Raw genomic sequence first — 25,518 nt, 5'->3', positions numbered from 1 at the left:
ATTAAATATAAAAGCACTAAACCTCTCTCTAAAAGCTTCACTTATTCAAAAGTTTTATTTGAACCCTAAATGGTTCTCAAGTAGATTACTAAGAAAAGCTCATCCATTGTTTAAAAATGGCCTTTTTGCCTTTGTGCAGATTGCCATGTCTCATTTTCGATTAATTGAAAATTATACTTTTTTCAAAGTATCTATCTTTTTCAAACAAGCATTGCAGAGCTAGTTACAATTTCAATTTCATCCCCCTGAAAGGATATAACAAATATTATGGCTGAACTCAAATGTGCTGGTTGATAAAATACCTGTATTTATGGGAAAGAAAAGGGTATTTTGTTCTTAAATTATATTGTAAATTGGAATGGTAGAGACCTCGTTATGTCCTTCATGGAGTTATCAGAATTGTACGGGAAGGTCTGCTCAATCCAAGAGTACAACCAATTGATTACAGCATTGCCCCAAAAATGGAGGAGTCAGGTGGCAGCGGGAGGAGGTAGGGAACTGGTCTGTCTGCCCAATATAAAGGATCAAAACTGGCGGAGGAATAAAAATATCATAAATAGGAAAGTATACCAGTTTCATTTGAGGACCAGGATGAAGACAAATGTGCCATACAGATTGCTAAATAGTTAGGAAGAGATTTTTGATGTTCCGGTTCCACAGGGTGTATGAGTTGATATATAAAACAACGCAAGATTCAAGACTTCGTGCTTTTCAGCTAAAATTATTATATAGAATTCTTGCCACCAACAAAATGTTGAATATTTGGGGTATAAAATCATTGAAGCTCTGCAGATTTTTTTGTGAGGATACAGAATCAATAGACTATTTATTTTGGTATTGCCCACAGGTAGCCTGTTTCTGGTCTCAGGTTCAGGAATGGCTGAAAATGCATAGCATTGATCTAAAATTGACCCTAGAAATAGTGCTGTTAGGAGATCTGGAGAGACCGGGTCCGTCAATTGCAAATATACTAGTACTCTTAGTAAAAGTATTTTTCTTCAACTCACAATCTGTGGATTCGATTAGATAGATTGAAATTGTACGTTAACCATCACAGCATAGTTGAAAGAAATGTGTTGATTAGAAACCCGAAGTGGGTGGCCAGCAGAGATAGATGGGATGGGCTAAGGGAAGCTGAGGGTTGGGATGTGGAATTGGAGACAAGTGGGAGTGGAGTTGCTGTGCGGGAAGTAGAGTGATGGTCAAATAAACTTTTTTTTTTGTAAAAATAAAACATCATAAAAAGTATGTTTGAATGACACTGAGGGGCAGTGTTTTCACAACTAATGCCGGTTTGCCTGAGGCTGATGCTGTGCAGGTGTTTGTACACATGCATATACACACACTCTCAAATAAACGCAAACAAGAACACACACATACATGTAATAGTGCCAGACATGCACACAAACATATACAGTTGGCAATGCTGTTATGATGATGAGTTGTCCTTGATGTCGTTTGTTTTAAATGTCTTTTTTTTTTGCATTGTTGTTTGCTGTTTTCATCTGTCATTCCTTTTTTCTCTTTAGTTCATTCTCTTGGTTGTTGGTGCATTGGGGGGTTCTTGGGGGTGGGGAATGGAATTAATTGTATTTTTTATTTTTCTTCTTTGGGGGGCTGGGAGGGGTCTCGAATGATTGAGGGACAGCTTTGGGGAACTGTGGGGGGAGCTTGGAAGGTTCGGGTTAACAATTTTTGGCTTGGTGATAGATCTGTCAACGTGCCCTTGAGCAGGACATTGACCCTGGATGCTTCTGTGTGTCGCTCTGAATAGGAGTCTGTTGGATGACTGGTATGATGTAGTTGTTGAGCGGCTTCACTGCAAGTCTATTGTATGTTTTGGATATTCAATAAAATAACATTAAAAACATAAACATTTAACAACTGGTTTGGACAACAGTTAGTGAGCTAGTAAACTAATTATATATCGCCTTGTTGATTTTAGGATGTGTAAATGTTCTAGTGTAAATGCTGCTGGAAAAGCGGAGGCAGTGCTCCTGTTGTCTTTGTGCTGACTTGCGGTAACTCCATGGTTCTAAATCAAAACCCAGCAGCATTGCAGTTCTTGACACAAACCATTGCGCCTGGCACCAACTGCCATACCCCGTTCAAAGGCACTTAAATATTTTCTTGCCCATTCACCATCAGAATGGCGCACACACAATCCATGTCTCAATTGTCTCAAGGATTAAAATTCCTTCTTTAACCTGTCTCCTCTCCTTCATCTACACTGATTTGAAGTGGATTTAACAAGTGACATCAATAAGGGATCATAGCTTTCACTTGGATTTACCTGGTCAGTCTGTCATGGAAAGAGTAGGTGTTCATAATGTTTTGTACACTCACTGTATTTAGGTGAATCCTAGTAACTTCTAAAAGTTTACAGTGCCAAAATCTTGCCAATCCATTCATTATTCTACTAATTATGACTGAGTGTGAGACATGTTTTCCATAATGTACGTTTCATACATATACATTCCAACAAATAACACCATCACAAATAGTGTTTCACCGTTTATTGAGTACAGAGACAAATAGCAAAGTTGTCTCAGTCAGTATTTGAAGTATATAAATATAGTGTAACCTACCAATCAATATATTTCAAGTGCTGTGGAGGGCACAATCTTACAATGTTGCAGTCCAGAAATGAGAGCTTTACCATCCATGCCAAAAGCCTGGGCCTCTGATGGAGATTGTAAAACTGTCATCAATGCATGCTTCAGTCAGTATTCCCCCTTCTCTCTCAGAGCATTGGTGTACCCAGGCCCTATAGGCGTATCAAAAGGATACCACCCTGGTCCCCAATGTAGCTGACCGATATAGAGCGATATTTACATTTCGCTTACTGAAGGCTCTAACATACTTACCTGACTATCGCTCCAGCTAGCTAGCTTTCTCCAGGTTAGTTATAATATGGGCCAACAACAAGTAACGTTAGTTAGCTAGCTGCCTTCCTTCAATGCTTGGTAGCTTTACTGACAGACAAGACAGGGAGCTTACATTAAAACCCACGAAGCATCGAGCTAAAGCTAGATAGCTATCATATCAAACAAGTGTGTGTCTGTGTGTGTGTCTGTGTGTACACTGTCCAATAATCGTTCAAGGTTAGCCAGCTCCAGCTAACACGGCTTTACATACCAAGTTTTGACCATCACCCTTTCTCTGCCATCAGGTGAGTATGAATTTATTATCAGCAATTGTCTATATGGTGTAGGTAGCTAGATATAGCTGGTCCTTCCCTCCACTTAAAAACATCTTATGGGCAGGTGGGACGGTAGCGTCCCACCTGGCCAACATCCGGTGAAATTGCAGAGCTTGAAATTCAAACTACAGTATTATAAATATTTTACTTTCATAAAATCACAAGTGTAATACATCAAAAAAAGCTTAACTTCTTGTTAATCCAGCCGCTGTGTCAGATTTCAAAAAGGCTTTACGGCGAAAGCACACCATGCGATTATCTGAGGACAGCGCCCCGCATACAAACACATGAAAAACATATTTCAAACAGGCAGGTGCGACACAAAAGACAGAAATGGCGATATAAAAAATGCCTTATCTTTGATGATCTTCTGTTGGCACTCCAAAAGGTCCCAGTTACATCACAAATGGTCCTTTCGTTCGATAATGTCCTTCTTTATTTCCATAAAAACTCAGTTTAGCTGGCGCGCTTCAGTCAATAATCCACCCAGTTTCCCTCCATCAAAATGCATACAAAATGAATCCCAAACATTACTAATAAACTTTTCCAAATAAGTCAAACAACGTTTATAATCAAACCTTAGGTACCCTAATACGTAAATAAACAATACAATTTAAGACGGAGAATCGTTATTGTCTTTACCGGAGAAAAATACCAAAGAACACACTCTCTTCCACGCGCTTGGAAACACTACAGCCAAAATGGGAGCCACCTATTTTTCCAAAAACCAGCCTGAAACTCTTTCTAAAGATTGACATCTAGTGGAAGCCCTAGGAACTGCAGTCTGGGAGGACTTGGCTTTATAATAAAAGTGACAGCCATTGAAATTAGTGGTAGGCTGAATTCTTTTGGGGGGGATGGTTTGTCCTCGGGTTTTCGCCTGCCATATCAGTTCTGTTATACTCACAGACATAATTTTAACAGTTTTAGAAACGTTAGAGTGTTTTCTATCCAAATCTACCAATTATATGCATACCCTAGCTTCTGGGCCTGAGTAACAGGCAGTTTACTTTGGGCACGCTTTTCATCCGGATGTGAAAATACTGCCCCCTACCCAAGAGAGGTTAATAATGGCAGAGATGAAAGGAATTCAAATGGATTGTTCACATTAAATCATTATATTATGCTCAATGGTAATTAGTGAGTGAATGTGAGTATACTCTATATCCTTAGAGCAGTAGGTGGGCATATGCATGGCCACCACTACACCTGCACCACTGGGTGCGATTGAAGCTGGCGGTGTTGACAGTGACACTACACATATAGGCAGGCACAACACTGCTGCCCTTCCCTGCCTTGCATGGTATTGCTCTGTATATACTAGAGTATAATGAGATATTTCCCTATGTTTTTCTAGAGAGGGACAGTGTGTGATTAACTAAACTGAATTTACCTTTGACTCTCTGTGTGTAGAATCTTCATTCTCCATAGAGACGTTGGATATAGTCCCTCACATCCAACACATGTTCAGTATAGAGGAAGAATATTCATAGACATGGAACTGTGAGGTAAGGAGGTGTGTGTCTTTGCGTGAGGTAAAGGGGGCAGAGTGTGTGTTTCCCGATGTGCTCTGTTAGAGGGTATGTATCTGAAAGCACTAACCTGTGTGTGTGTGTGTGTGTGTGTGTGTGGACGTGTTTAACTATACTATAATATACTATAATAGTAAATGAACAACTGGGGACTGGGGACTTTTTGTTAGTCCCCACAAGGTCGAATGCTATTTCTACAGGGTTTAGGGTTAAGGTTAGAATGAATGTTACGGTTAGGGTTAGGGTTAGGGTTAAGGTAACGGTAAGGGTTAGAGTTAGGGAAAATAGGATTTTGAATGGGACTGAATTATGTGTCACCACAAGGTTAGTCGTACAAGACTTGGTTTCTACATGATTCCATATGTTATTTCATAGTTTTGATGGAGGCAGACTGTGTTGTCTCTGTAGCTTCCTCTGAGGAAGAATGTCCCGGAAAACATGTCCCTTCATCTACATGAGAGAATGCCGAGAGAATGCCAAGAGTGTGCAAAGCTATCATCAACGAGGCAAAGTGGCTACTTTGAAGAATCTCATTTTTAGTTTTGTTTAACACTTTTTTTGGTTTCTACATGATTCCATATGTTATTTCATAGTTTTGATGTCTTCACTATTATTCTACAATGAAGAAAATAGTAAAAATAAAAACCCTAGAATGAGTAGGTGTGTCAACTTTTGACTGGTGCTGTATGTGAATGTGTAAGTCAGGGTTGGGGTCAATTCCATTTAAATTCGTGGTGGACAACAGGTTTACTGTTGCCTCGTTTAATCTCGTTCCCAGACACTACCGCCCAAATGCACGACGAGTCTGGTGGGCCAACACATCAAACTTGGCCTTCGTTAGCCAATATATTCTCCCACCGCGTATTCATCGGGTTAATCGCCTTTATCTACAAAGTACTCATCTCCCACAACACCTTCCCCGTACACTAGCACACCACAAGCACAGAGCCACACCTAGCAGTTGTAGGATTCGCTAAAGTGGTGATGACAAATACTTTACTCAGTAGGTCACATGGAATTCTATGGTCACTCCATGTAAGGTCACCTTAGAATGGTTAGTATCCCAGGTTTATATGCGCAGTGCGCAACTGCCTGGGTATGAGGTTATGTCTGATTTGACCGTGTATTAACCATGTTGCGTGGTTAATGTGTGGCCAGAGGGAGCTGGAGTGCAGACAGCAGACAGAAGACGGTGGATGTGTTTGGGGTGGAGAAGACTGTGGACTCAGTGGAGGACATCCCAGCCACTTTACAGTATTGGCACTGCTACTGGTCTTTTTTTCTTTCTTTTTTTACATCAGCAGTTGGCACGAAGTCCTACACCAGAGAAACCCAGGACATACAGGACACTGCTCCTGTCATCTTTCTCCCTGTGTGATGTCATATCCTGTTCATGTTTAGGCACCTGGCCAGCCTAGTGCAGGTGGGCTCTCCCATCAACATGAGGCGCCTGCTGCTCGCGCCCCAAATGTACACAGGTGTGTGTACACACACACACACACACTATTAGGAATGTTCCCCTATTTACATGTCTGTGTGTCAGAAGTGAGGGATGATGAGCTAGTGTTTGAGAAAAAGCCTCTGGTGTGGGAGGAGGAAATGCAGCAGCACTCCCAAGTTTCTGGACAGAAAGCTGACATATTTAATAGTTCCCTACTCCCTTCCATTACCTCCTACTCTCACCTTAGCCCCTTACTCTTAAACCACTAACCCCTAAGTTTCCAACATGACCTGACGTGTGTGTTACAGGAGGAGTTGAAGGCGGAGAATTCCTCGTACCTGTGGCAGCACCCGGTGCTTCGCGCCACGATGGCCGACTTCTTGCCGTTCCTTTTACTACGAAAACCAAGCAACGTCTTCATGTTTGCCCGCGAGTACTTCTCCCCCTTCGTTTCCCACCGACCCCCGGGGGGCACCTTCAACACCTCACCTTGAGGACACACACTGTGGCTGCGTCTTAATAGGCTAGTAGCTTCCTTTCACAGGCACTTTAGTGAGGACAATACTCTTCAGGTTAGCACTAGTATGTACAGAGGCCTTCCACATCATCAAATATGAATCCTTTTATGGATGTTTTGTATTTTATAATACTGTTTTTGTTTGTATGAGCTGCACTGAAACAAATTCCAATCAACTCTATGGCAATCACGAGTTACAACTGTCAGTTGGTGTGAATAAAATAAAATGTATTATTTCATGTGTTGTATATTTCCCAGGCTTTATTTCTGTTATGAACTTCAGTAACTGCTACTTTGCTTTGACTCTGTGATCACACCATACATTTTTAAGAATAAAGTTATAAATGAAAGTAATGCCATTGTTTGGATAGCTTTGCTGTGCTGATTTCCTAGCTTTGTCATGTACTGTATACTCTTAAATCATATCAATTGATTAAATCGGACAGCTTGCAGATGTTCAATGATTCATCAATTTACATAGTGCAATGCATTTACTAACACGTGTTTATTGTAACATACAAAGATCATATAACAACATACAAACGCTTAACATAAACAAACTAACATTAACAAAACAAACATGTTCAAGTCAAACAATTTTACATAAAATACAGTCCAACATTTGACACCCTTGATAAAGACTATGAAATAAACAACACAAATACAGAGCTATATCGTAAGCTCTGATTTTTTTTCATTACATTTTAATACAATTGCTCAGAGCAAGATATTTTGTTTAAGTAATAATTTAAAAAAGGCTTGATCCCCCTTTGTCCTGATCTTGTCCACATTCTGATTGTGCCCACATTTTCAGAAATATGTCTCATCTGTCCAATGTGTCCACATTGTGACCGCATTTCCTGGTCCCTTCCTGTAGAAAATTATTTGACAGCAATTCTTTCAAAATAATATCTATTTTATTGATGCCATAAGTCAATGGTGCCACCTGTCAATGATTTTAGAAGGCAGGATAGATCCATCCATCCACACAATGTGTGCCTGACTACCTCTGAAGGTGGTCAGGAAGATCACAATCAGACCATAATGCGTCTTTTAATCGTCCACACCTGTCTGATGGGCACAATCAGAATGTAGACAAATTGTCTCCTTGGGTGACCTGGGCAACCCTGACCTTGTACTCCACCAAAACAAACTTCTCTGGACTTCTCTGGATTTTGCTCTGGGGAAGCAATGCATCTTTTAAAACGGGAAGAAAACAACAAAGCAACTTCATACAGCATTGGCACCAACTGATTGTTGAGTATGTACACATGGAAGAAATCACAATTTCAAAAACCCATCAAACAGCTGCATTCATTAAGGTCTGGAATGAATTAATAGCCCATCTGAATCTCATCTCTAACTGATCAATTCAAGCCCTACATGTAGGCTTCTCTCTCTCAGAAGTGTACCTATTTGCTTGTCTATCCTTGTCATCTTGTTTGGATGACCCCTCTCCCCCACTGTTGCTTGTGGTTAATTGTTAATGCCATATGAATTGTAGATATTGGTTCTGTAAACTGTCTAAAATGTTATGTTTTCAATGTTGCATGTTGTTCACTTTGTTGTTAGTGTATGGAGGTGTAAAAAAAAAGAAAATTAGTTACTGCTAAAACACACAGCAACACTAACTAGCAGCAAATCTCTCTGTTGTGTTTACACGGTATCTTCTTAAAAAGGACTATAATTGAAGTTTGGTGTATTATCAAATAGTAGTGACATGTCAGGATACTGCTGAGCAAAGTGCTGCTCTGTCCTCTTCAGATGAGAAGGGATCAGTCCCAAAGATAGATACCCTAATCAATGTGGATCCCACATCTTCGCTATATATATTTTAACCTTTATTTAACTAGGCAAGTCAGTTAAGAACAAATTCTTATTTTCAATGACGGCCTAGGAACAGTGGGTTAACTGCCTTGTTCAGGGGCAGAACGACAGATATTTACCTTGGGGATTTGATCTTGCAACCTTTCGGTTACTAGTCCAACGCTCTAACCACTAGGCTACCTGCTGCTACTGTGGCTCAAGACACCAGGTCCTCCCCAATCTTTTTTTAGGCATCCATCCTTTGCCAAGTTCATTGGGAATGGTGTGGAAGAACTTGACTGGCCTGCACAGAGCCCTGACCTCAACCCCATTGAACACCTTTGGGATGAATTGGAATGCTGACTGCCAGCCTGGCCTAATCACCCCAAATCAGTGCTTGACCTCAATAATGCTTGTGGCTGAATGGAAGCAAGTACCCGCAGCAATGGTCCAACATCTAGTGGAAAGCCTTCCCAGAAGAGTGGAGGCATTTTGTAATGAGATGTTTGACTAGCAAGTGTCCACATACTTTTTGTCATGTAGTGTATGTTGTTTGAAGGTAGAGCACTTTAACTATGAGGTGATCACTTTCGTTGTTGTCACTTACAGCTGATGATGCACCAAAAAACTGTGCTTGTAGGTGTTGAATTCCCATATCTGGCGGCTGGTCATCTGTCGCTGGGTCCTTGAATAGGCCTTGTATCATCGGACTCTCTGTACTTTCCTGAACAGACACTCTTTTGGTACTTCTGGGGGTCGAAACAGCCACGTCATGTCTTTTCGTTCCAATTTGCTCTTTCCCTCGTTAAAACATCCAGTTCTTTCCACAACATTGGCACTTCTTTCATATTTGAGTAGAAGATTGCAACAGGAGCCACATACTGCTTTTGAAAACTCATCACGAAGCATGACAGGTCCCGTTATCTCTTCTAAATTCAGGGTATAGTCCGGTCGCAATAAAGACGATTTACCTTTCAAAAGGTTATGTTTGTTCCTGTTACAGTCGTATGGCATACATCAACATAATAGGGTTTTAAAGCAGTAATTTCAGGGTCATCGTCACGCACTGTTGCACCTACGACACTAATCTAGTGAACACTAGTGATGACTCTTTTTGAACTGACCTAGATATCTGGCCGGTCGACCGGACCTATCTGGCTTTACGGCAGGACATACCTATCTGGCCGGCCCACCAGACGGACTTTCTGTTCTATGTTCGCTATTTCTTTGACGTTTTTGCGTCTTTAACTTTTGGTTTTGTACACCAGCTTCAAACAGCTGAAAATACAATATTTTTTCTTATGGGAAATATATTTCGCAGTGGTATAGATGGTACAATCTTCCCTGTGGCAGTTGGTAGAGCATGGTGTTTGCAACGCCAGGGTTGTGGGTTCGATTCCCACGGGGGGCCAGTACTATTTTTTTTGGGCATGAAATGTATGCATTCACTACTGTAAGTCGCTCTGGATAAGAGCGTCTGCTAAAATAACTAAAATGTTTTTAAAAAAAGTACAATGTACAATTATTATCTACACTATACTTGCTTGTTTTGTCACATTAACTGAAATTTGGCAAACTATTAGAAATTTTGCAACCGGGAAATAGCAGAGAAATGTATACATAGTGCATGTTGAACCACACTGCTAACCTTATGCCTAACCTTAAACTACTCAAAAAGAAAATGTGTAGCCAATTTTGACTTTGAGGCTGTGGAATCTGACTTTGTGGCTGTGTTTTCTAGTGCAAACCCAAGTTCTGTCTGTTCTGTACACAACACCCACTCAAGTTACATCCACTTGTTGAAAATACACCAGCAAATTCTTCTGACTGTAGGCGGCTTCGCCAGAGATACTTTTAGGAGATGGGAAACTCTTCGCCATAGAAACAATCGCATTAACGCCCACTGTATCCGTCTATTGTCGATGGGCCGCGCTGTGCATTCTGGTTACACTCAGACAAGGCGCTCTCTCCTTCAATGAGTCTATTGGAGTCAATTGGGCGCTAACACAAAAAGCCATCATGAGCATGAATTACGTAAACAAGAAGCTCAACATTACAAATATTTTCCAGGATTTGAGATAACGAACTTGTCCTCTGTTATCGTATAGATTTAAAATCGTGACAGTGCGTACTTTCAAGGAAAATAGGCAGGTTTCTCGACTCATACCCTGATTTACAGAATGGATTTCGTTACGAATAGCTAAGCAACCACATTACGCAGCATGATAACGTCAACGCGATTGGTCGACAGTCTACAGGGCGAAGCGTTAAGTTTCTCTATACATTCCGTGCTGGGACTCTTATCCCATCTTTTTCAAACATCTCTGGCTTCGCGCTAGCCTTGCTTACGCGCGACCCACGTGACTACACGACGAGGAAGTAGAGAGGCTGGTGTTTTAGCAAGTCATATCTCAGCTGTACAGTCACAGATATAACATTGTTCTATCTATACAAATCTTTGGCAAGGTAGTGAGGGATATTCTGAGTCATTTCGGTGAGCTCCCAACTGGATCCTCGTTCAAAATACTTTAAAACTCGATCTAGAACCAAGGGGAAATTGCAAATCGCCGTTGTAAAGCCCAGAAATTAACTACCTTTATGTCAGATCGTGCACGTTTAAATACATTTTTACCTGGATAAATTCTTCACCTACAAAAAAATGCATTTTCTTTAAACACACTGCAAAAATGACAGCGTGGCCCAGAATGACACACTTTCTTGTTTCTGCAGTGAGGATTCACCCTCTTTAGACAATTATTCTGTAACGTATCTGCAGGTAATCGTTTTGAGACCAAAAAAACAACAGTAGTACATGTATGTAAATCAGGGAGCCCAGTGAACGCCTCTTTCACTCATGAGATTCGGTTCCCGACGTTCATTAAAAAAAGAGCAGCTAGGTCGCGAACGACCCATCACAGTGAAATGGAAACTTATGAAAGCACTGATAATGAAGCAAAGGACACCACATCTCCAAACGAGAATGACAAAACTTGCTGTTTCTGTAATATTGCCAAGGAGCAGTCGGGATCGGACACAGAAATGCAGCTTTTTGTAAGTTTCGTCATTTGACATAGAATCGAACAATATAGCTAGCTAATGAGGTGAAAGTCTAATACTGCGTTCAAGTGCTAGCTGGAACTAGGAAACTCAAATGTCCAATTTACTACCTTGTTGTAGTTATACACGTGCCGCGTTCAACCAGTTAGCAAGTCGTACATTTCAGAGTTTCCCAGTTTCAACTAGTACGTAAACGCGGCATAAAATGCGCTCGGTAGTAGGCTACTACTACTAGCTACTAATATTGTGTGTCTTACATCATGCCAACATAAGAAGCCAAGTGTTTATTATTCTCAAATGCGTAAGGATGATGAACTGGTCTGCTTTCGTGACCTGAAACCCGGGGCACGGCATCATTACCTGGTTGTACCTAGGACACACGTCGGCCGGAAGGAGCACATACCTTTGGGTAAGGTAAAGTATTTACTTCTGGGGTGCTGACCTGTTGCACCCTCTACAACCACTGTGATTATTATTATTATTACTACTACTTGACCTTGTTGGTCATCTATGAACGCTTGAACATCTTGGCCATGTACTGTTATAATCTCAACCCGGTATATAGCCAGAAGAGGACTGGCCACCCCTCAGAGCCTGGTTCCTCTAGGTTTTCCCTAGCCCCTGTGCTACTACATCTGCATTGCTTGCTGTTTGGGGTTGTAGGCTGGGTTTCTGTATAGCACGTTGTGATATCGGCTGATGTAAAAAGGCTTTATAAATACATTTGATTGATTGATTGATTGTATGTATAAGGTGTCATGCTGTCCGTCAAATTGTAGCTTCATGTGTTAGACCAATAAATAAACTGGTCTTGGACACTTTATTCGTTTTTTATTTGTATTGAAAATGTTTTCTACTTATTATGCTGTTGTCATTTTTTATGTTTAAAAATGTACAATAAAAAATATAGAAAAATACATGTATAAAATACAAATAGAGAAGCACAAATTGGAAATAGACAGGCCTAGCCCATATATTATCCTCCGAAATGTGTACATAATCATATGGTGTCTGAATGGAGAGTATTGATAGGCAATTTACTTTTTGCAGTGGAGAAGATGGAGGAGATGGGAAGGAGTGTATTGCAGAAGAAAAAGGTGACTGACCTGGATGACATAAGGTAAAGGTCTACATTATGATTAGCCATGTCATTGAGACAGATCACATTGACCTCAGTCCTAATAATACATTAGAGTACAGGCCCATCTGTGTTGCAATTTCTGAGCATCCTAACTTGTTCCCTTGTTTTTGACTTCCATAGGATGGGGTTCCACATGCCCCCCTTCTCCTCTGTCCCTCACCTCCATCTCCACGTCATTGCTCCTGCCAGTCAGATGAGCATCAGGTCGCTCAGGCACTATGGGCCACAATCCTATTGGTTCATCACTGTGAGTGGAGCAGCAACCTATACCACTTCACTATGGGTGGTCTTTGTTTGTGTCATGTTTACAATATTCAGATCTCTGTGTGTGAAATAATTTGTCTGTGCTCTATTGTAGGTAGACAAAGTGCTCCAGCAGTTAAGGACCCAGAACCAGGTCAAATAAGAACACCTGGTTTAGCAGGACACAACAGCACTGGGCCACAACTCTTACATGGCTGACTGCATTCCCTCCCTATACTTGACATGCACTAATCTGAAGGACTGGCCTGCAAAAATATTTTTTTTTTTTTTTTTTAAAAAGACAGTAAAATCACCAGGAATTCTGCAAAAAATAAAAGATGTGATCATGTCTCTCAATGTAATTCAAGGTATGAAATTGTTATTTTAAAATGCACTGAACAAAACTAAACGTATCGTATAACAATTTTAAAAAGTTTCCTGAGTTACGGTTCATATAAGGAAATAAATTCATTAGGCCCTAATCTATGGATTTCACATGACAGGGAATACAGATATACATCTGTTGGTCACAGATACCTTAAAGGTAGGGGCGTGGATCAGAAAACCAGTCTATTTGCCGTGACCACCATTTGCCTCATGCAGCGCGACAAATCGCCTTCACATAGGGTTGATCAGGCTGTTGATTGTGGAATGTTGTCCCACTAGTCTTCAATGGCAGTGCGAACTTGCTGGATATTGGCGGGAACTGGAACCCATTGATCCACAGCATCCCAAACATGCACAGTGGGTGACATGTCTGGTGAGTATGCAGGCCATGGAAGAACTGCTTCCAGGAATTGTGTACAGATCCTTGCGACATGGGGCCGTGCATTATCATGCTGAACCATGAGGTGAAGGCAGTAGATGAATGACAATGGCCCTCAGTATCTCTGTGCATTCAAATTGCCATCGATAAAATGCAATTGTGTTCATGTCCGTGGCTAGCTTTTAAGCACCAGCTGTCAGAGCAGCTCACAGATCACTGCACCTGTACTTAGCCCATCTGTAAACAGCCCATCTATCTCATCCCCATACTGTATTTATTTTATCTTGCTCCTTTGCACCCCAGGATCTCTACTTGCACATTCATCTTCTGCACATCTACCATTCCAGTGTTTATTTGCGATATTGTAATTACTTCGCCACCATGGCCTATTTATTGCCTTAACTCCCTTATCTTACCTCATTTGCATTCACTGTATATATACACTGCTCAAAAAAATAAAGGGAACACTTAAACAACACAATGTAACTCCAAGTCAATCACACTTCTATGAAATCAAACTGTCCACTTAGGAAGCAACACTGATTGACAATACATTTCACATGCTGTTGTGCAGATGGAATAGACAACAGGTGGAAATTATAGGCAATTAGCCAGACACCCCCAATAAAGGAGTGGTTCTGCAGGTGGTGACCACAGACCACTTCTCAGTTCTTATGCTTCCTGGCTGATGTTTTGGTCACTTTTGAATGCTGGCAGTGCTTTCACTCTAGTGGTAGTATGAGATGGAGTCTACAACCCACACAAGTTGCTCAGGTAGTGCAGCTCATCCAGGATGGCACATCAATGCGAGCTGTGGCAAGAAGGTTTGCTGTGTCTGTCAGCGTAGTGTCCAGAGCATGGAGGCGCTACCAGGAGACAGGCCAGTACATCAGGAGACGTGGAGGAGGCCGTAGGAAGGCAACAACCCAGCAGCAGGACCGCTACCTCCGTCTTTGTGCAAGGAGGAGCAGGAGGAGCACTGCCAGAGCCCTGCAAAATGACCTCCAGCAGGCCACAAATGTGCATGTGTCTGCTCAAACAGTCAGAAACAGACTCCATGAGGGCCCGACGTACACAGGTGGGGTTGTGCTTATAGCCCAACACCGTGCAGGACGTTTGGCATTTGCCAGAGAACACCAAGATTGGCAAATTCGCCACTGGCGCCCTATGCTCTTCACAGATGAAAGCAGGTTCACACTGAGCACGTGACAGAGTCTGGAGGCGCCGTGGAGAACGTTCTGCTGCCTGCAACATCCTCCAGCATGACCGGTTTGGCGGTGGGTCAGTCATGGTGTGGGGTGGCATTTCTTTGGGGGGCCGCACAGCCCTCCATGTGCTCGCCAGAGGTAGCCTGACTGCCATTAGGTACCGAGATAAGATCCTCAGACCCCTTGTGAGACCATATGCTGGTGCGGTTGGCCCTGGGTTCCTCCTAATGCAAACAATGCTAGACCTCAAGTGGCTGTAGTGTGTCAGCAGTTCCTGCAAGAGGAAGGCATTGATGCTATGGACTGGCCTGCCCGTTCCCCAGACCTGAATCCAATTGAGCACATCTGGGACATCATGTCTCGCTCCATCCACCAACGCCACGTTGCACCACAGACTGTCCAGGAGTTGGCGGATGCTTTAGTCCAGGTCTGGGAGGAGATGCCTCAGGAGACCATCCGCCACCTCATCAGGAGCATGCCCAGGCATTGTAGGGAGGTTATACAGGCACGTGGAGGCCACACACACTACTGAGCCTCATTTTGACTTGTTTTAAGGACATTACATCAAAGTTGGATCAGCCTGTAGTGTGATTTTCCACTTTAATTTTGAGTGTCACTCCAAATCCAGACCTCCATGGGTTGATAAATTGGATTTCCATTGATTATTTTTGTGTGATTTTGTTGTCAGCACATTCAACTATGTAAAGACAAAAGTATTTAATAAGATTATTTCATTCATTCAGATCTAGGATGTGTTATTTTAGTGTTCCCTTTATTTTTTTGAGCAGTATACTTTTTGTTATCTTTTTTCTGCTGTATTATTGACTGTATGTTTTGTTTATTCCATGTGTAACTCTGTGTTATTGTATGTGTCGAATTGCTATGCTTTATCTTGGCCAGGTCACAGTTGCAAATGAGAACTTGTTCTCAACTAGCCTACCTAATTAAATAAAGGTGAAATAAAAAATAAAAATTTGCCCACTGAAGTCGGTCACGACGCCAAACTGCAGTCAGGTCAAGACCCTGGTAAGGACCATGAGCTCACAGATGAGCTTCCCTGAGACGGTTTCTGACCGTTTGTGCAGAAATTATTTGGTTGTGCAAACCCACAGTTTCATCAGCTTTCCGGGTAGCTGGTCGCAAACAATCCCGCAGGTGAAGAAGCCGGATTTTGTGGTCCTGGGCTGGCATGGCTACATGTGGTCTGCGGTTGTGAGGCCGATTGGACGTACTCCCTAATTCTCTAAAACAACGTTGAAGCGGCTTATGGTAAAGAAATGAACATTCAATTCTCAGGCAACAGCTTTGGTGGACATTAGTGCAGACAGCATGCCAATTGCACGCTCCCTCAAAACTTGAGACATCTATGGCATTGGGTTGTGTGACAAAACTGCACATTTAGAATGGCCTTTTATTGTCCCCAGTACAAGGTGCACCTGTGTAATTTTATTTGTATTTATTTCACCTTTATTTAACCAGGTAGGCAAGTTGAGAACAAGTTCTCATTTACAATTGCGATCTGGCCAAGATAAAGCAAAGCAGTTCGACACATAATACAGAGTTACACATGGAGTAAAACAAACATACAGTCAATAATATAGTAGAAAAAGAAGTCTATATACAATGTGAGCAAATTAGGTGAGATAAGGGAGGTAAAGGCAATAAATACAATATAGCAATTAAAACACTGGAATGGTAGATTTTACAGAAGATGAGTGTGCAAAGTAGAAATACTGGGGTGCAAAGGAGCAAAATAAATATATACAGTAGGGGAGGAGGTAGTTCTTTGGGCTATTTATAGATGGCCTATGTACAGGTGCAGTGGAACAATGAATTAATTAACAATTAATGTGGAACAACACTGTGTTTATCTCTTCTCTCAGAGAGCAGCAAAGGAAATATAACATTAAAAGGCCTTTTGTGCTCAGATTTGATAGTTTAAGCGTGATTGTTTTTCTAGGTGGAGAAACATATTGTTGCCTATCCCTGCACTAGTAGGTATGTGGTACTAGATTTTACTTTGGGATTATTTCTATGCCTTATTACATATTATTACCAATGTGGGTATCATTGCAGACAGACAGTCTAATGATGAACAATAGTTTTGATAATGAAGACGAATTATACAACACACTAATCCTAGGCATCTTGCTCTTACTTTTTTTTCATTATCATGTACACGGTAATTTAGCCAGTCTGCCGTCCTTGTGCGTTGACTCCAATTATTTTGACCACATGGGGGCGTCAAAGCCCTATGATGACCAAAGAATGGCTTTGTAGTTGTCAGAACATTGAAAATGCCATTGATTATGCCAAAGATATTTATAACTAACCCAAGATAGTTAATCTCTCGTTTACAGTGGGAGCAAATGAAGCAGAGTGGGCAGAACAAGCAACGAGGTACGGAAGCCAAGTACGAGCTAAGCAGATCCAATAGCCTGTATTTGAATATTTCCGTTAGGAACCCCTCTGAAGTGCGCGTGTGCACAAACCCAATTCGGTCTTGCACTTCTTATAAACCACTTAATAAAAAAATACAAAAACTTTGGCAAGTCGTCCAGTTCGCAACAGATTCTAGTTTTGGGAACAGAAAGGTATTGAGATCAGATGTTTAATCGATTTAGACATATTTAGAAACTTTGATTTAGAAATGAGCAGAATGTCGACCCAGTTTCACCTAATTCCATCCTTTTCCATCACCCGCGACAGGACTTCATCTCACTACCATATTTGGTGGTGAGCAAACGTTCTAAACGGATGCTTCAGTTTTATAGCCCCTGTGACGTGTCTGGATTACACCTTCTGTCTATGATTATGCTACTGTAAAATGGAGACAATGGGCTTTTTTGACTGCTAAATCTGAACCAACCGACTGAAGGCAAAAGTCGAGGAGTGAAGTCGGGGGAGGTGCATCTGCTACAGCCGAAAGTCGGACACTGATGTGGTTTAGCATGGCTCAGTGTAACATTTATTTAATTTTAATGTTTTTATTTTACCTTTATTTTACCAGGTATTTTGACTGAGAACACATTCTCATTTACAGCAACGACCTGGGGAATATTTTTTATTTATTAACCCCTCCACCACCCCGCTTCAGAGGACAAATATCTTAGTTGTTTTTACAGCTTTTTTGCTACAAATACATACATGTTACATATATATTTTACATACACATTTTACATACATGGTACTTTTATATAAAGCAATCACATAACAATAATACATTACCAAACAAAAACTCTTTAAACCCAACCCTCAGCCACTCTCAGCCCATCCCACCTATCACCATAGACCACCCTGGTTTGGTTTCCATGTGCCATATATTTTTTTATTGTGCTGTGATGTTTTACAAAATGTTTGAACCTTTCTAATCATATTTTATCCACAGATTGTGAGTTAAAATGTAAATGTTAAGATGAAAACCTTTCCTATGAGTATTATTATATTATTTATTGATTGACAATGGCTTTCCAAATCGCCCAACACTGTTATTTGTAAGGTTAATTTTAATTGCATGTTGTGATTTTTGAACCTGTGACCAGAAACATGCTACATACCAGAATAAATTATCTATTGATTCTGTCTCTTCGCAGCAACATCTATAGAGCTGAGATTGTTGTATGCCCCATATATATATAGCATTCTATTGTTGGCAAGAATTTTATAGAATAATTTAAATTGAAAAACTTAGTGTTGAATCAAGTGTAGTTTTTTGTACCAGTTCATAAACCATATGCCATGGAATTGGTACATCAAAAAGCTCCTTCCACTTATTTTGCACCCTGTATGGTGCAGCTGTCAACATTTTTGTCCACAGATGAAACTGGTATATTTTTCTATTTATGCAAGTAACTTTCAGCCAATTTGTATCTTTAATATATGGCAGGCAAACAAGTTCCCTACCTTCTCCCTTTTCCACTTGCCTCCTCCATTTTTGTGGTAGTGCTGCAATCAATTGGTTGTAAATTTGGATTGAGCAGATATTCCCATATATTTTCGATAACTGCATATGTGACAGAACTCCTCCGTTTCTATTCATAATATCATTAACAAATATAATTCAAAAATGCAACTTTTTCCATAAAGAATGTTTTTTTATTAATCAGTATATTTGAATTTAACCATAACATTTGTTGTAATATTTGTTCTATCTTTTCTGGAGGATAAAACTGAAATTGTAACCAGCTTTGTATGGCTTGTTTAAGAAAGGGCGATACTTTAAGCAAAATTACATTTTCATTTAGTGGGAAATGAGAAGTTGTAATATGTATAAAAGAAAAAAAGGCAATTTTTTTTATCAAAGGATGAGTTTTTCTTAATAATCTACTAGAGAGCCATTTTGGGGTGAAGTATAATTTATGTATGAGTGAAGCTTTTAGTGAGAGATTTAGAGCTTTAATATTTAATAATTTTAGCCCTCAAAATTATATTCATTACATAAATAGGCATGTTTAGTTTTGTCTGGCTTAGCATTCCAAATACAATTAAATATTTTTTGCCCATATAATTTAAAAAACAAGTCATCTGGAGTAGGCAGTGCGATTGGCAAGTAAATAAACTGTGATAGGACCAAAGAGTATGATTTTTCCATAAATAGACAAGTATTTACCTCTTCATGGTTACAGAATCTTATCTATTTTTGCTAACTTTCTATTGAAATGAATTGTGTTTTTTTTTAGATGTGAATACCAAGTATGTCTACTTCACCATCCGCCCATTTTATTGGTAAACTACACGGTAATGTAAACACAATTTTTTAATGTTCCAATATGTAATATGGTACACTTGTCATAATTTGGTTTTAATCCAGAGAGGCTAGAAAAGTGATCAAGATCTTCAATGACACAGGGATCCAGATTACGGATTTAAGAAAAAACTACAATTATCGGCATACATTGACACTTTTGTTTTAATCCCCTGGATTTCTAACCCGTTGATGTTCTTGTTCGATCTAATATAAATAGCTAGCAATAATAAATAGATACGGAGACAACGGACAACCTTGTTTTACTCCTCTTAAAAGCTCAATACGTTCTGAGAAGTAACCATTATTTATTATTTTACATCTGGGGTTGCTGTACATAACTTTAACCCATTGTATAAGAGATTCACCTACATTTAACTAATCCAGGCATTTATATAAATTATAGTCATACTTCAAACGCCTTTTCAAAATCTGCGATGAAGACCAGGCCTGGTATCTTTGATGTTTCATAATATTCAATTGTTTCAAGTAATTGTCATATATCTCCAATATATCGTCCATGTAAAAAAACCCCTGTCTGATCAGGATGAACAATATCTGGTAAAACCTTTTTTATTCTATGTGCTATGCATTTCGCCAGCATATTCACATTGCAACATTGAAGTGTTAGAGGCCTCCAGTTTTTTAATGGACTGGATCTTTATACTTACCACCTGGGTCCTGTTTTAGTAGTAATGAAATCAGACCATTTGTATAAGAGTAATTAAAGCATTCTAATAATGGATATTTGAGTACATAAAAAAAGGTCTGATATACCTCTACTGGTATACCGTCAAGCCCTGGTGTTTTTTCACACTGAAAAGACTTTATTGCCTCAAAAAGTTCCTCTGCTGTAAATTGGCCTTCACGCAGGTCTTTCTGTAAATTTGTTAATTTTACATTATTATTAGGAAAGAAATCCTTACAGTTAACATCATTCAGTGGAAATGGAGGAGACTGAAAAGAAAACATATGCTTCAAATATTTTGCTTCCTCTTTCAAAATATAATTTGATGAATCATGGATAACCATCATTTGTAACGAGTTTCTGTAAATTCTTTTTGGTAGAATTTCTATGTTGAAGATTCAAGATTTTATTTGTTGTATTTTTCACAATTTATCAATTCGCTTTATTTTGGTAATACGTTACACTTGATCATTCTTGAATAAGTACCTCCAATTCTTTTTGTTTTTCCTCTAACCTATTTTGTGCCTCTATAGTAGTTTCCATTACTACCTGCGCTGTTACTTCCTCTATTTCCTTTATTAGTCTAATCTCTTTTAACCTAAACTGCTAATATTTTAATGATGAGTATTGTATTGAATGGCCTCTAAAAGTACATTTGAAAGTGTCCCATACAATAAGGAGATCTGCTGTACTTATGTTGTACAAAAATAGTCAATTATTAATTATTTTGTCTTTGTTAAGAACAAATTGTCATCCAATAGGCTTTGATTGAATTTCCAATATCCCTGTCCACGTGGAAATTCTGTAAGAGTTATATGGAGGCCAATTAGATGGTGGTCCGATCGCATTTGGTCTCCTATTAATATTTTTCTTTATTTTTGATGCCAGCAAGAACGAGACTAGGAAGTAATCAAGACGGCTAGCTTGATTAAGCCTCCTCTATGTATATCTCAATAGGTCAGGGGTTTTTCAACCTCCGTATATCCAGTAATTCTAATGTATCCATGAACTTTGTGATCTCCTTAAGTGCTTGAGGGTGATAGAGGAATTTCCTTTATGATCCATTGAGGTAATTAAAACCGTATTATAATCTCCCACCATAATGATAGATTTTCATTGCTTGTGAGCGCAAATATATACATATATACACAGTTGAAGTCAGAAGTTTACATACACTTAAGTTGAAGTCATTAAAACTCGTTTTTCAACCACTCAACAAATTTCTTGTTAACAAACTATAGTTTTGGCAAGTTGGTTAGGATATCTACTTTGTGCATGACACAAGTCATTTTTCCAACAATTGTTTACAGACAGATTATTTCACTTATAATTCACTTTATGACAATTCCAGTGGGTCAGAAGTTTACATACACTAAGTTGACTGTGCCTTTAAACAGCTTGGAAAATGCCAGAAAATTATGTCATGGCTTTAGAAGCGTCTGATAGGCTAATTGACATCATTTGAGACAATTGGAGATGTACCTGTGGATGTATTTCAAGGCCTACCTTCAAACTCAGTGCCTCTTTGCTTGACATCACTGGAAAATCAAAAGAAATCAGCCAAGACCTCAGAAAACAATTGTAGATCTCCACAAGTCTGGTTCATCCTTGGGAGCAATTTCCAAACGCCTGAAGGTACCACGTTCATCTGTACAAACAATAGTAAGCAAATATAAACCATGGGACCACGCAGCCGTCATACCGCTCAGGAAGGAGACGCATTCTGTCTCCTAGAGATGAACGTACTTTGGTGTGAAAAGTGCAAATCAATCCCAGAACAACAGCAAAGGACCTTGTGAAGATGCTGGAGGAAACAGGTACAATAGTATCTATATCCACAGTAAAGCGAGTCCTATATCAACATAACCTGAAAGGCCACTCAGCAAGGAAGAAGCCACTGCTCCAAAACCGCCATAAAAAAAGCCAGACTACGGTTTGCAACTGCACATGGAGAAATGTCCTCTGGTCAGCTGAAACAAAAACAGAACTGTTTGGCCATAATGACCATCGTTATGTTTGGAGGATAAAGGGAGAGGCTTGCAAGCCGAAGAACACCATCCCAACCGTGAAGCACGGGGGTGGCAGCATCATGTTGTGGGGGTGCTTTGCTGCAGGAGGGACTGGTGCACTTCACAAAATAGATGGCATCATGAGGATGGAAAATTATGTGGATATATTGAAGCAACATCTCAAAACATCAGTCAGGAAGTTCTAGTTTGGTCGCAAATGGGTCTTCCAAATGGACAATGAACCCAAGCATTCTTCCAAAGTTGTGGCAAAAAGGCTTAAGGACAACAAAGTCAAGGTATTGGAGTGGCCATCACAAAGCCCCGACCTCAATCCCATAGAAAATTTGTGGAAAGAACTGAAAAAGTGTGTGTGAGCAAGGAGGCCTACAAACCTGACTCAGTTACACCAGCTCTGTCAGGAGGAATGGGCCAAAATTCACCCAACTTACTGTTGGAAGCTTGCGGAAGGCTACCTGAAACGTTTGACGCAAGTTAAACAATTTAAAGGCAATGCTACCAAATACTAATTGAGTGTATGTAAACTTCTGACCCGCTGGGAACTTGATGAAAGAAATAAAAGCTGAAATAAATCATTCTCTCTACTATTATTCTGAAATTTCACATTCTTAAAATAAAGTGGTGATCCAAACTGACCTAAGACAGGGAATTTGTACAAAGATTAAACGTCAGGAGTTTTGAAAAACTGAGTTTAAATGTATTTGGCTAAGGTGTTTGTAAGCTTCTGACTTGGAACTGTATGTATGTATATATATATATATATATTCGAAAAAGTGTGGATAATCATTATTTGGCCCATATAGATTAATAGGCCAAATCTGTTTTTGGTCCAATAGCATATTTAAAATGATCCATCTTCCTTGCGGATCTGTTTTCACAATCAGATCAAAATTTGTATTAATTAGTATAATCACCCATTTTGAGTGTCTTTGCCCATGACAAATATATATTTCTCCCTCCCAGTCCTTTTTCTACCCAACCTCATCTATATTTGTAGAAAGAGTTTCCTGTAAACAATAGATATTGCATTCTTTCTCTTTTAGCCATGTAAAAATGTATCGTCTTTTTTTATGATCTGCTAAGACATTACAATTATAACTTGCTATACTTATTTCCACACTTACCAAGTTTCAGTTATACTTACCACAACAAATGTTTGTAAACTTACCATTAAAAAGCACCATGATGGTTAAGTGTCCATATAAACTCAGCAAAGAAATTAACATCCCTTTTTCAGGACCTTGTCTTTCAAAGATAATTCGTAAAAATCCAAATAACTTAACAGATCTTCATTGTAAAGGGTTCGAACACTGTTTCCCATGCTTGTTCAATGAACCATTAACAATTAATGAACATGCACCTATGGAACGGTCGTTAAGACACTATCTAATGTCACATCTGCTCCTGCGACGCCCTCTTGTGCTCATCCGGTGTCTCCTTGACCTGAAGCCACTCCCCCAGTACACTCTCTCTCCCGCTCCCTCTCTGTGTGGTTGGAGACAGGTGTGCTGGAGTCAGAGCAGATCCCCACCAGCTGCAACCCGATCCATAATCAAGACCTCTACAAATACTCAGTCCTGCCACTTCCACTCTGCCAGATCATAATCTCTGCTCAGTCAGTTTATGCTTCTAGCTTTAATTATTATTCAAGTTCCTGTTACCTTGCTGTTCCTGTTTCCCTGCCTGATACTGTTTATCCTTGCACTGCAGTTTTGCTGCTCTGACTCTGGTATCCTGTCTACTCTTCCACATCTCACCACCCTGCTACCCTGTTCTGGATTCAGCTCACCATCACTCCCTTGGAGTCTCAACCCAGCCCACTCCAACCTCAGCCTCCACATCTGGTTTCCTACAATCCACCCGAGCTTCCTCTGGCCTGCACTACATCGCTCCCTGTTTGGCACTAAATGTTTTGGTTTATTCATCCAGTTTCCTCGTCTGAGTCTGCTCCAGGGTTCCCCTGTGCTGCTCCACTTAACACAGTAGGCAATTAAGGTCAGTTATGAAAACTTAGGACACTAAAGAGGCCTTTCTACTGACTCTGAAAAACACCAAAAGAAAGATGCCCAGGCTCCCTGCTCCTCTGTGTGAACGTGCTTTAGACATGCTGCAAGGAGGCAGGAGGACTGCAGATATGGCCAGGGAAATAAATTGCAATGTCGGTACTGTGAGACGCCTAAGACAGCGCTACAGGGAGACAGCTGATTGTCCTCACAGTGGCACACCACGTGTAACAACACCTGCACAGGATCGGTACATCCGAACATCACACCTGCGGGACAGGTACAGGATGGTAACAACAACTGCCGGAGTTACACCAGGAACGCACAATCCCTCCATCAGTGCTCAGACTGTCCTCAAAAGGCTGAGAGAGGCTGGACTGAGGGCTTGTAGGCCTGTTGTAAGGCAGGTCCTCACCAGACATCACTGGCAACAACGTCGCCTATGGGCACAAACCCACTGTCGCTGGACCAGACAGGACTGGCAAAAAGTGCTCTTCACTGACTAGTTGCGGTTTTGTCTCACCAGAGGTGATGGTCGGATTCACGTTTATCGTAGAAGAAATGAGCGTTACGCCGAGGCCTGTACTCTGGAGCGGGATCAAGGTGGAGGGTCTGTCATTGTCTGGGGCGGTGTGTTACAGCATCATCAGACTGAGCTTGTCATTGCAGGCAATCTCAACTCTGCGTTACAGGGAAGACAGCCTCCTCCCTCATGTGGTACCATTCTTGCATGCTCATCCTGACATGACTCTCCAGCATGACAATGCCACCAGCCATACTGCTAGTTCTGTGCGTGATTTCCTACAAGACAGGAATGTCAGTGTTCTGCCATGGCCAGCGAAGAGCCTGGATCTCAATCCCATTGAGCACGTCTGGGACCTGTTGGATCGGAGGGTGAGGGCTAGGGCCATTCCCCCCCAGAAATGGCCGAGAACTTGCAGGTGCCTTGGTGGAAGAGTGGGGTAACATCTCACAGCAAGAACTGGAAAATGTGGTGCAGTCCATGAGGAGGAGGTGCACTGCAGTACTTAATGCAGCTGGTGGCCACTCTAGGTCTGTTGTCACTAAGACCATCAGACCATCTCCCTGACTCATGCACCTTTGCGTCCTAAGGCAAACCCTTGGCTGACAATTGGCGTTGAC

At 40.6% G+C, this 25,518-nt stretch overlaps 1 protein-coding gene and 1 long non-coding RNA gene across 4 annotated transcripts; both read left to right on the top strand.

Annotated features, from left to right (window-relative positions):
- Positions 1–4,076: 4,076 nt before the first annotated feature.
- Positions 4,077–7,046, top strand: LOC123743482 (uncharacterized). The gene is made up of 2 exons (XR_006770307.1): positions 4,077–6,212; positions 6,484–7,046. It is a non-coding gene; the product is annotated as an uncharacterized lncRNA (long non-coding RNA).
- A 3,815-nt stretch (positions 7,047–10,861) lies between these two features.
- LOC106607924 (adenosine 5'-monophosphoramidase HINT3) lies at positions 10,862–13,301 on the top strand. 3 transcript variants are annotated; one of them, XM_045720921.1, is made up of 5 exons: positions 10,862–11,549; positions 11,862–11,964; positions 12,606–12,675; positions 12,817–12,943; positions 13,055–13,301. In XM_045720921.1, exons 1-5 carry the CDS (start codon positions 11,421–11,423, stop codon positions 13,100–13,102), a joined length of 477 nt encoding a protein of 158 aa, XP_045576877.1. In that variant the 5' UTR covers positions 10,862–11,420; the 3' UTR covers positions 13,103–13,301. The 3 variants fall into 3 exon arrangements, with proteins under 3 accessions (XP_045576877.1, XP_045576879.1, XP_045576880.1); XM_045720923.1 differs by lacking the exon at positions 10,862–11,549 and having other exon boundaries at positions 11,557–11,964; XM_045720924.1 differs by lacking the exon at positions 10,862–11,549 and having other exon boundaries at positions 11,764–11,969.
- Positions 13,302–25,518: the final 12,217 nt, after the last annotated feature.

This window comes from Salmo salar, chromosome ssa06 (assembly GCF_905237065.1).
Source record: "Salmo salar chromosome ssa06, Ssal_v3.1, whole genome shotgun sequence".
In the NCBI taxonomy this organism is placed as follows: domain Eukaryota; kingdom Metazoa; phylum Chordata; class Actinopteri; order Salmoniformes; family Salmonidae; genus Salmo; species Salmo salar.
Note: the sequence above shows the minus strand (reverse complement) of the source record. Positions and strands in the feature narration are given on the sequence as shown.